General features: G+C 35.8%; 1 protein-coding gene across 7 annotated transcripts in view; it reads left to right on the top strand.

Annotated features, from left to right (window-relative positions):
- ARFIP1 (ADP ribosylation factor interacting protein 1) overlaps positions 1-12,877 on the top strand; it is a 122,588-nt gene that overhangs the window by 57,988 nt on the left and 51,723 nt on the right. For 5 of the 7 annotated variants that reach the window (XM_042935282.1, XM_042935285.1, XM_042935281.1 and 2 more), the window contains 2 exons: positions 6,080-6,188; positions 12,483-12,578. In XM_042935282.1, the coding sequence (XP_042791216.1) occupies positions 6,080-6,188; positions 12,483-12,578 (205 nt within the window). The remainder of the gene's footprint in view (positions 1-6,079; positions 6,189-12,482; positions 12,579-12,877) is intronic. The other 2 variants (XM_042935287.1, XM_042935286.1) reach the window with 1 other exon arrangement.

Below are 12,877 nucleotides of genomic sequence, written 5' to 3'. Positions count from 1 at the left end.
TGTTGCATTCAGCTGCTGGACAACTATCAAAATGATAATTCTGTTCCGAATCTGAACGGACCCATTTGTACCACTTTTGGTTAGGCTCCTTTTGTTAGTGACAGTTTAGGCTTAGGAAGACCTTAGTGCTTTTCAGATTTTACAGCTGTTTTACATAAAGGTTTTTTTCTGGAAGAATTTTTGTTTGTTGAGTAAAGGACCCCTGGGAGATCATTGGGAGGGGTCTGAGTGAGATGTATCTTCAGACAACCAGGAGTTTCTTCTAGAGGCCATGCCTGACAAGATGGGAGACATCCCTGTACCTTCTTGAAAATTTAGGTAATCTGAGATATCCATCATGTTTACTGTTTAACCTCTTACCAACTACTACTACGCTGTATCTCTTTACTGGGAATTTACACAATACTTTGGGACAGGACATATGATTAAAATGAGTAATGTTCTTTCAGATAAGTTCCAAGAATACAGCAAACACAGTTGTCCTGTACCTACTGTATGCCATTTTAATTTTGTTTGCATGCATGTTTTTATTCCTCATATTTTGAGGGATGTCTTCGATACTTATTTTCTTAGCGAGAGCTAAAAGCTGTCAAGACTTTGAGCAAGGCAACATTCAAGGAAACCATTCCAAAAATAGTTGAGCTTAATGACCAAACTTGCAAAGTTTAAAAAATGTCTTGGTAGTTTGGCAGTATTTATTTTGTAAGTGATAGATTTGTCTTTCGGAGAGAAAAGATCGTCTGGTTTTAATGTAAATATTAATAAAAGGATCATTAATATTTAAAAAATATTAGAAACCACTGGAGGCACCTGGGTGGTTCAGTCTGCTAAGTGTACAATTTCAGCTTCAGGTTATGATCTTACGGTTTGTGACTTAAAGCCCTGCATCGGCTTGTGCTGACAGTGCCTGCCTGCCTAGGATTCTCTCTTTCTGCCCCTCCCCCACTCACATGTGCCTGCTTTCTCTCAAAAATAAATAAACTTTTTTTTAAAACCTAGAAATTACTGATTTAGTATATTAAAAAATAAACTGGAAAGATAATTTATTCCATGAAATGAACAGACTCAGATTTGGTTTAAAAATGGGAAGTAGATAAAACTGAGTGTAATTATTTTTCTTTTTAATTCTAAGTACTCTTCAAAACAATATTCAGATGAAAAGAATATTGTCCTGTGACGAGGTTTTAAGTGGCATTAGGAAAAGGGAAAAGGAACGAAAGAGCTCATTTCTTTAGTGCTATTAGGAAATTACAAGTTGAAAATGTATTTGCATTAGTGTTTAAACTTCAGATTCTGAAATTGTCACTTTTAAAAGGTATTTCTTTAAATCTTTTTGAAAACAATAGGAGCTAATGAATTCTAAGTCTCTAACAAATTGCTTGTAGCTCTTTACATTTACTCTACATTACAGTTAATATTGTTTCTTGAGGCCTAGCCCTAACTATATTGCTAGTTAGTAACTAAATGACACATTTTTGTGTCCCAGTTTTTTCATCTGAGAAATAGTAGTAATAGTACCAATTGCTTGATCATTTTTACGGTCCTGCACTGTCATGCGGAGAGAGGACTGCCTGTACGTTAAAGTGATTAGAACAAATCCTAGCACATAGGAAGTGTTCACGAAATGTTTTTCACTCTAATTATTAGCAATAGCATTAATTAGTTATAAATATGATTGTAGTAGGGGAGAGGGATGGCTAACATTAACTGAGTGCCTAAAAATATGTACGAGGTGCTTTGCTTATATTAATTGTCTCACATAAATTTTCATAGAACTCTGAGGTAATTTTTAGCTTCTTTTTACAGCTGAGCAAACAGGGACTAACAAAGTTTTTAAGCACTTGCCCAGGGTCATATAGCCTCTTAATAGGAAAGCTGGTCTGTCTGAATTATCTTTCCAGGTCTTTCATGTTTCTAGTAATAGTTGGTTCTTGATGAGACTGTGACAATCTTTAAAAAGTAATTTAAGGGTCTTTGCTCTTGATAAACATCTTTAAAATATGCTGTACAAAATTCAAAAGATAATTCCATGAGGGATTCTAATTAGGGTGGAGAAAGCAAGGTTAAATCTTTGTGGCTTGCTTGTATTTATTATTGTGTTATTGTGCTGTTTTTTTAATGTTTATTATTTTTTGTTTGTCCCCATAACGATTACAAATAAGATTTTTAAAATTAAAAAAAATTGTTCTAGTTTTGCTTGGATAACAAATTATTGGAGTAGGCACCTTTTTTAAGGCCAATTCAAAGAGATGTCCCTGGTAAAACTGATGTTAATTAGTTTTCTATTTGGGGGTAGACCTGTCACTTTCATTGGATTACCGAACAGTTTCTTTTGGTCTTGCTAATGAATCTTGGTTTGGTTTAGTTTGGTTTAGTTTGATTTTGCAGGGTGGGGAAGGGGGGTTAGGGTAGAAATTGGCAAACTGATCCTATGTAAATGCAAGGGATCCAGAATAGCTAAAAGGGTCTTGAAAAAGGTGAACAGAGTTTTAGGACTCACTGGTTTTAAAATTTACTACAAAGCTACAATAATCCAAACAGGTTGGGACTGGCATAAGGAGACATAGGTGAGTGGAGCAGAACTGAGAGTACAGAAACAGATCTCTACATTCATAGTCAGTTGAGTTTCAGCAAGGGTGCCAGGAATTTTCAGTGAGGAGAGGATAGTGTTCAACAGATGGTGCTAGGACAACTGGATGTCCATATGCAGAGAATGAAACTGGACATGGACCTCACGCCATGCTCAAAAATTAACTCCAGGGGCGCCTGCCTGGCTCAGTGGAGCGTGTGACTCTAGATCTTGGGGTTGTGAGTTTGAGCCCCATGTTGGGTCTGTAGAGATTGCTTAAACATAAAATCTTTTAAAAAAGGAACCTCAAAATTGATCAAAGATTTAAATATAAGAGCTGAAACTATAAAACTCTTAGAAGAAAAAACAGGTATAACTCTCTGACTTTGGATTAGGTACTTTAGTTTCTTAGTTCTAGAACACCAAAAGCACAAGCAACAAAAGAAAAAAAATAGATAAACTGGACTTAATAAAAATGTAAAACTTTTATGCTTCAAAGAACACCATGAAAAAACTAAAAAGGCAGCCCACAGAATGGGAAAAAATACTTACAAATCATATATCTGATAAGGGAATTGTGTCTTAAAACTCACATGGCTCACTCGCTCACACTTCTTTGAGGAATCTGCCCACATTTTACTACCCCGGAGAGACCTTCCCTCAATACCCAACCCAAAGTAGCACCCTTTTCCCTGTCACTCTGTATCCCTTTTATCCTGACTTGAAAAGAAACATACTGATTTACTACTTGTTACTTAACAGCACTCCTTACATGGCATGCATTTATTTGTTTACTATCGGGCTAGTCTTCCTTCCTCCCCCCATGAGAGTCAGATTTGGACAGAGACTGTTTCCTACACCGCTCCATCTGTAGTGTCGAGAGCAGTGACTGTCATTGGTGTTCAGTAAATGTTGTGACAATGAATAAATAAATCCTTTATGTTCCAGAGCTCATGCAGAACTTTCTCTTTTCCTATTTGGTTCTCATGGATTGAGTCCCTCTTCTTAATTCCTCTGATACCTGTTGTCTTTACTTTGGCGACAAGTTCAACTTTTACATTAATATTTGTATATCTTGTCTCTCCAATGAGGCAAGGGCTGTACCTTACCTTTTTCTTTGTGCAGAAAGTCTAACATACAGCAAGAGGAAGCAGATACTCATTAAATTAAATTTTAAAGTAAACCTGTTGCTGTAGCAGCTTCTTAATCTATATGGTGTTGAGTCACAAGTCCTTTAGTTCATTCAACAAATTCATTTATTCATTTGACAATATTTATTAAACATCTCCTACATCCCAGGCGCTATTTCAGGTGCTAAAAATACAGCAGTAAACAAACTAAGCAACATCCCTGTTCTAGTGAAACTTACAGCATATAGAAAGAGGAGGTAAAAATAAACACAAATACACGTAATATGTTACCGAGTGATAACTGCTCTGAGGAGGATAAAATAGAGGAAGCAGAATAGGGAGTTCCAGTGTGAAGTTGTGAGAGTTGCTCAAGGGGGAAAGCCTCTCTACCTAAAGGAGCAAGCCCTATAGATGTCAGGTACAAGAAAGCATTCAGGAAGAAAAAACAGAAGTACAGGGCCCTGAAACAAAGATAGGTTAATTGTTTTTGAAGGAACTGTGTGGCTGTAAGACTGAGGCTGGTAGGAGATGAAGTCAAATCCTGTAATCCCTTGAGAACATTTAATAGTCTGGGTTTTACATTAGGTGAGATAGGAGGCTATTGGAGAGTTTTTGTACAGGGGCTAATTTTGGTTGACATGTGCAGTTAGAGGTGTGTGTCTTGGATAGAAGCAGGGAAACCAGTTGAGAGGCTCTTAGAGTATCCAGGCGAAATATGATTCTAGCTTAGACCAGAGTTGTAGCAGTGGAGGTGGTGAGAATTGCTTTCATCCTGAATGTATTTTGAGAGTAGATCGGATAGAATCTGCTTAATGGTTTGGATACGGACTTGAGAGAAAGAGTCGAAGATAACTCCTAAGATTTTGGTGGTAGAGATGCTGTTTAACTGAAAGGAGGGAAAATAAAGATGCCATTATTTTGTTTTGTCTGTTGGGCATTGGGGATTTACTGTGGAATCAGTCAGTTTGAGACATACCAAGTTTGAAATGCCTACTTAATATCCAAGTTGAAATAAAAGTATGTGATCAGATATATAGGAGTTAAAGAGGGAGGCCCAGGTAAGACACCTAAATTTGGGAGTTGTCAATGTATAGATGGTTTTCAAAGCCAGAAGAATCAATACAGTCACCCAAGAAGAGACTATAGGAGAAGAAGTCCTCTGACTGAACCCTGGGACGCTCCAGAATTTGGAGGAGATGAGGAGGAATCCGCAAAGGAGACAATAGAACATAACAGATGTTGTATGAGGAAAATCAGGAGTATCTGAAGCTAGCTGAGATGTTGAAAGTACCACAGGAGAGGACAGTTACTTGTGTCAAATTACCTGTTTGATAAATGGTAAATGATAAATTTGATCAATCAAATGTTTGATGAGATGAGAATCAACCTCATTATTTATTAATTCATGGCCCATCACACCAATCAAATAATTGCCTAGACAAAATTAATGAGCTTCTCAAGAAAATCCCTCTCAACAACATGCCAGTTATGAGAGATTGTATCTGTTAAATTTTGACTTTGCCAATTAGAAAATTCAAAACGTTAGTTCTGAGTTTTCAAATTATAACTACATTATATGTGATATGGTACTGTATTAAAGATTTCAAAAGACATATTTATGTTTTAGTGCATCGTTTGTCATTATCGTGGGAAACCAGTGGAATCCATTCATAGACTGATTATGAAAATTGGGTAATTCCTCATATCCAAGCCAGACGAAATAAAGAAATTTTGGACATCTGTATTTCTTGGCTTTCTCTGTTTTTTTTTTGAACTGTAAGACTGAATGTGGAATATTGTATTTGTTACAGCTAGCTTCCAATTATAAGCCAATCTGCAGTTGGATTGACTAATGTCAGTATTTAACATAAAATGAATAGCAGAAGATTTCTTTTTCCCCACCCTGATTGAAATCCAAGAAGCCTTGCTTATTACCTAGATAACCTTGAAATCAAAGGAAAATTAATATTGCAAGTGAATGATTTGTTTATATTGACCAGGCTCATGATTGTATTAGACATCAGTTAGTTTTTACATAATAGTGACTTTTTAGTCATCTTAATTCTGTCCTTTAAAATGATTTTTCTGATGTATCAGTAGCTTAGAAATTTGAAAATTGAATTTTTGATATCTGCCTGTTGCTTAATTCTAGAATAACAAATATTTTGTATTTGACATTCACTATACCTCTTAATAGCAAATCTTGCTGAATTTGCTGCTGGTTATACATCATTATAGAATGCTACGACAGCATGAGAGAATACCACATATAGAGAAAAAGATAGTTGAAGATGTGATTAAAAGGGCACCATTATGCTGAACTGCTACATGGTGTGAGATTTTTTATGAAGATTTTCTCTTTTATTCAAATGTTGCCAAGGATCTGAAGCGTTCATTACCAGCTGGACTTGGTCTCTCAGAAACCCAAATTACATCTCATGGCTTTGACAGTACCAAAGAGGGGGTTATTGAAGCAGGAGCATTTCAAGGTAAGAGCCCATGTATTTTTAAAGATGGCTGGGGTGGAGGATGGGAGAAGTGCATCAAAAGCAACCTTCATTTATAAACCATAGTAAAGTCATTTAATTCTGTGACAAAACACTGATTTTATAAGCATAATCTGTTTCTCTTCAATTTAAACAATCTAGGAATTGTCTTAGTAGTCTTCTTTATATAAATAAATCAATATGCATAATTTCACTGATTATTAAAGGATTGGTTTTAGAATATTAAAATACTCAAAAAGTTATATCCAAAATGCAGATTTAAATTATTTTAGCTTTTAACTACAAAATTTATAGCAATAAGTCAGTGTTTTGTATAAGTATGTATTTCCTGTTTCAAAGCAATTAGAAAAATAACTTTTATTTTTCCTATTATACATTCCATATAAGAGGTCTCCAAAACCACCCTCAGAGTCAGTAATTTGCTAAGAGTACTCACAGGACTCCATACATAGTCATGACTATGATTATTACAAGGAAAGTATACCAAGCACAAGTAGCAAAGGCAAAGGATGCCTGAGGCAGAGTCTGGCAAAACTGGGCATAAACTTGCAAGGGTCTTCTTCCAGTGCAGTCACACAGGACATGAGTCGGCAGTCATTGATTATGCTTAATTCCCGTAGCAGATTGTGACAACGTGTACGAAACGTTGCTAACCAGGGAAGCTCAGGAAAGACTGAGTGCTCAGTGTTTTTATTGGAGATTGCTTGCATAGGCACCCTCTGCCTAGCATGTACCAAGATTCCAGACTCCTAGAAGAAAAAAAGGCGTTTAGCATAAACCACATTGTTTGTATAAATAGTTTAGGCAGAGTGAGCCAGTCTTAACCATTCGAGGAATGGAGGGAATTGTCCCCCCGCCTCAAAAAAAGTTTCCGAATGCCAACCAAGGGCCAATCTTGTAAGCTGGTCTTTTTAAGGATAAACAGACCTGCCATGTTAACTGTTTTCTACACCCATTTCATGTATATAAAGAAAAAAGTGATGTGCTTTTAATACTCTTCCCTATGATGACCTTTTTCAAGTGTTTTTTTCATTTTCACATGAGTGAAAGTAAAACCATGTAAACATTTGGATGTAAATAATGGATTGTTTTCTTGACAGAGCTATAGTTAAAAATAGTAGCTACATTCGATGTTTAGTGAAATATATTTTAATACTTCATTATAATTTCATAAAATGAAAAAATTCTCGGCATCTTTGTAATCCTTAGCCCTCTTGTAGATAAATAGTATTCTATATTTTTATTATACTAATAGCCAGTACTTTATTGAAAAACAACTTCTGTTTTGAAATATATTCTTTCCTAAATGGGTCCTGAAAATAAGCATTTAGAAGAATCCAGAATAACAACCTCTACTCTAGGCTGTAAAGTGAATGGACTATCTAAGTGATTTTTTTTCATCCTTATATTCAGAGAAATAAAACCGTAGAAAGGGAGCATATGTGTCCATATCTCAGTAGTCATTATGTAGCATTCTGGCATTCTTATCTAGGTTATCTAGGGGATAACTTTGATTTTGAAAGTCTTGACTGAGTGCCTAAAATTATGAGTACTTAAAGATAAAAGGCTTATTTTATGTAATGTGACCAGTTTTGGACCAGTCACCAATTTTCAAATTTAAATGTCAATAGAGAGGGGCGCCTGGGTGGCTCAGTCGGTTAAGCGGCCGACTTCAGCTCAGGTCACGATCTCGCGGTCCGTGAGTTCGAGCCCTGCGTCGGGCTCTGGGCTGACAGCTCAGAGCCTGGAGCCTGCTTCAGATTCTGTGTCTCCCTCTCGTTCTGACCCTCCCCCATTCATGCTCTGTCTCTCTCTGTCTCAAAAATAAATAAAACATTAAAAAAAATTTTTTTTTAAATAAATGTCAATAGAGAATTAAAAAATACTTTAAAAATAATTTTATTTATTTATTTATTTATTTGAGACAGAGAGAGACAGAGCGTGAGCAGGAGAGGGGCAGAGAGAGAGGAAGACACAGAATTTGAAACAGGTTCCAGGCTCTGAGCTGTCAGCACAGAGCCCGACACGGGGCTCGAACTCACAAACTGTGAGATCATGACCTGAGCCGAAGTCGGACGCTCAACCGACTGAGCCACCCAGGCGCCCCCCCAAAAAAATTTTTTTAATGTTCATTTATTTATTTTGAGAGAGAGCAAGGGGAGGGCCAAAGAGAGAAGAGAGGGAGAATCCCAAGCAGGCTCCACGCTGTCAGCGTAAAGCCGGACGCGGGCTTGAACTCACGAACTGTGAGATCATGACCTGAGCCACTCAGGCACCCCCCAAAATACTTTTACTATTAAGGTGTTTTAAGTATTCCCAATGAAATTATTTAACTGACGTTTGGGTTAATCTCTTTTCCCTTAAGTAGAAAAATATTATACAATGATTGAAATTGACCATTATAAACTGTTGAGTGTAAGCATGGAAATGCTGATCAGTTTCACTTTCTTATTGATACATACTAGTCCTTCAGATTGGAATAAAAAATATGTTTCCTGATAATGGCAATAATGTATGTCTCTTTGAATTGACTTTATTAAAACATTTTTTAAAATAAACTACATTGTTGATGTGTATATTAAAAAGATAATCATTCTACCATATGCAGATTAATTAAGCACTTACAAGAAAGTTGTAGTTTTTGTTTTCTGGGTTTTTTTTTTTTAAAGAAAGTTGTTGTTTGGGGCGCCTGGGTGGCTCAATCGGTTAAGTGTCTGGCTTTTAATATCAGTGCGGGTCATGATCTCATGGTTCAGTTTGTAAGATCTGGCTCTGTGCTGATAGTGTGGAGCCTGCTTGGGATTCTCTCTCTCCCTCCCCCACCTCTCTGCCCCTCCCCTGCTCTCTCCAGTGCTCTGTCTCTCTCAAAATAAATAAATAAACTTAAAAAAAAAAAGTTGTAGTTTTTGTTTTTTTGAGAGAGAGCGACAGAGAGAGACAGTGTTAGTGGGGTAGGGGCAGAGAGAGAGGGAGACACAGAATCTGAAGCAGGCTACAGACTCTGAGCTGTCAGCACAGAGCCCAGCACGGCTCAAACCCATGAACTGTGAGATCACTGACCTGAGCCTAAGTTGGACACTTAACCCACTGAATCACCCAGGCACCTCAAGTTGTAGTTGTTTTAAGTCCCTTGTTTGTGTTTTTGTTTTTGTTTTTGTTTTGTTTTGTTAATGTTTATTTTTGAGAGAGAGAGACAGAGCACAGGAGGGATAGAGAGGGGGGGGGGACACAGAATCCGAAACAAGCCCCAGGCTCTGAGCTGTCAGCACAGAGCCCGACATGGAGCTCGAACCCACAAACCATGAGATCAGGACCTGAGCCGAAGTCACACGCTTAATCAACCCCTACCAAGCCACCCTCGCTCCCCTAAGTGTACTTGTTTTAAGGTATTTACAGATAAATTGGAATGAGAAAAAGTAACATGATTAAAACTTCTGAAATAGATCTTATGAAAAAAACGTTAAAGGAGTTGGGGCTGTTTTTTTAGCTCTCTGGAAAAATGACTGAATGATAACAATGACTTTATTACTTGAATGATAACAATGACTTTATTACTTGAATAGTTGCTCCAAGAAAAGTATTAACCATTTACTTTTCCATCTCTAGAGCAAATTTAGGAGAAATGATACTTAAGTTTAGCCTAACAACAATTATTGAAATCTACCTAACAAATACATTGCAAAATTAATAACAAGGAAATTATAAATAAATCAAAGCTCATGAGAGTGAAGTATACTTGGTACCTAGTTTTGTTTTAATGGGGTATCGATCATTACATACATATATTCATATTCCTAGAGTTCTGTTGTTGACGTGAATGGAGCTAATTCCCCAAATTTAGTCCATTAGCAAGATTTTTGCTTTTTAAGAATTATTTTTTATTGGATAGTGAATGATTTTAGTAGCTAACTTCATCTAAATTAGTGGTTTAAAGGGTTGAAGTTACATAGAAATGATAATTTGAAGATAGGGAATATTGAAGATACAGAGAAGTGATAATTACCCTTGAAAGTAAAATGAGAAGGCTGAAGTACCCAGTTACCAGGGCACCATAGCTTTTGCTATCTTAGTTTGCAAAGTTCTGTATCATTTGTTGCATATATTATACACATCTCCTTTTGTGTCATGGGATTATTTCTTATGCAAGGTTAATAAACAGTAATAACCAGAACAACGGAGCTCTGTTCAGGGATCATCAAGAAATGGAACTACAGTAGTTGTCTTTTATTTAACGCTTCCTTCTATGATAGAAACCTTTGTGCCTTGGAGAGTAGAGATAGTCTTTGTTTAAAATGGTGATTGGATTGGATAACCTATTTAAATGCCTTCTAACTCAACAAGTAACTTATGGATCAGTGTTTCCTGTATTGAATTTAATAATGGAGATTTTTATGGTGTGAATTCAGAACATCTGAGTCTCTGATAAGCTGTTTTAACCCCTCTGGGTTTTCTTCTGTGGTTTAATGTCAGAGTTAGTTGATTTCTGTCATTCCTTCTAGTTTTAAATTTTATGGTTCGGCAGATTTAAAGAGATAAATATCTCTCACTTTGAAGGGTAATGCTAGTCTATTTCGATCTATTGTTTGGATTTTAATGTTAGATCTAGTTCATTTTAAGGTTTTCTTATTATTAAAAGTGGTGACTGTTTCTCCATCAGATCTTAGTATATCTGGAATATAACCAGTTATTACTAACTCTAAGTAAAGAAATTTGATCTTGATTTCTGTCCTATTAGAAAATTTTAATTATAAATTTGATTCATTTCTAGAGAACTGGAAGAGAGTATAGCTGAGATAAAAGATGCTTATGGATGTTAAGATACTTTCAACTGAATACTGAAGGACATTAATAATTTTTCAGCTTGCAATTATCATTCCCTTAAAGATGTACGACCTTCAGACTTTAAAATAAAGAAAGCAGTTGAAGTTATAAGTTTTCCTTGGTTTAATACTGGACATTATCAACAATGTTGGATAGTCCGTTTTCTCACTTTGTAGATAACTAAGGCTCAGAGACATTAACTAATTTGCTAACATATTCCTGATACTATGTGGTAAATAGAGCCAGAATTTCAAACACAGAGTTAAGAATTTAAAATTCAGTTGTGTTTGATTAAAATACTATTTTTTTTTTCCCTTCAGTTCTCAAACTTGGTTGAGTTAGAGAATAATCTGAGTGGCTTTTAAAAAACTATAGATGCCTAATGCACAACATGGTGACTATAGTTAATAATACTGTACTAGAAACTTGAAATTTGCTAATAGAATAGATCTCAAATGTTCTCACCACACAAGAGAAAGCAAAAGAGGTGATAAGTGTATTGGTTTGTGTGGTAATCGTTTCACAGCGTATACATATATCAAAACGTCACATTGTGCACCTTAAATATATATTTAAATTTTATTTGTTTAATAAATAAAAACAATTAAATGAAAAAATTAATACTGTCAAAAAAAAAACCCAAAAAACAAAAACCTTGCAGATGCCCACTGATGACCAGTAGATGCGGTGGAGTGTCACAGCTATGCTTTAAAAGCTCCATTCTTATGATTAGCTAGAATAGCACTTTATATCAGCACTTCTCAAGCATCAGAATGCATACAAATCACGTAAGGATCTTATGAAAATGCAGATTCTAGTTCAGTAGGTCTAGGGCGGGACCTGAGTTTTTGCATTTTCAATGACCTTTCAGGTGAAATAATTGATATAGTTCCCTTGCATCCATAGTATGAATAGCAGTGATCTACACTATGTGCTATTGGATTTATGATGTAAAATTTTAGGCTATAATTCCTGTGAAGGCTGTGATTCATTCACATTTTTGTGAATTTTAGTTATAATTTTGATACATTTTTACATACCTTTGGATTTTTACTTGAAGAGCTTTCCTTCGAATGTAGGAGTAACGATGTACAAAATATTTCCTTAAGCTTTAAATCGTTCAACTATGGAACTTTAACCACATTCTGTTAAGTGATTTGGAAATAGCAGAACCCAGGTAAAGTCCTGATTTTGCGAGGTCTTGCCAAGTTTCTTCCTATAGCTCTGTGTATTGTTTGGTTTCAACAGTTGGCATGAAAAGTTTCTACAAGAACTCAGCCTGGTAGCACCCATTTATTGTTAGTCCATTCTTGCAAGAAAGCAAACTATATTAATTCCAATTTTTAATCCTCGTTTTTGAGTATTTTAATGGAAATGTCATTAAACCTATATTCAAAGTGTACAACATGTGGAGGAGGAAAAGAGTTTTCACAGTTAAATGTCTACCCTTTTCAGGTTCCCCGGCACCACCATTGCCATCTGTTATGTCTCCTAGCAGGGTGGCAGCTAGTCGCCTGGCTCAACAAGGAAGTGATTTAGTTGTTCCTGCAGGTATTCTCTGCACTCACTGATTGGATAAAGCCCTTCTTGCTCCTTCTGAAACTAAACTAATTCACTCAGTTTCATAATCCCTTGCTTTATATTCTTAGGTGTGTGTAATTCTGGCTTTTGTGGTGGCTGCTTCTTTTTTTTTTTTTTTTTCTTTTTTTAACAATAATGTAAATAATCTTTTCTAGCCATCCCTATCTTTCTGGCTTTTCAAAGTTATTAACTATCTTAAACCTGAAATTTAATTCCCTTTGATTTAAAAACATGCTAAGATTTGATTCATTTTAAATCATGTTTTCTTT

The sequence above is a fragment of the Panthera leo genome, chromosome B1 (genome assembly GCF_018350215.1).
Source record: "Panthera leo isolate Ple1 chromosome B1, P.leo_Ple1_pat1.1, whole genome shotgun sequence".
Lineage (NCBI taxonomy): Eukaryota > Metazoa > Chordata > Mammalia > Carnivora > Felidae > Panthera > Panthera leo.
This window is presented reverse-complemented; position numbering and strand designations above follow the sequence as displayed.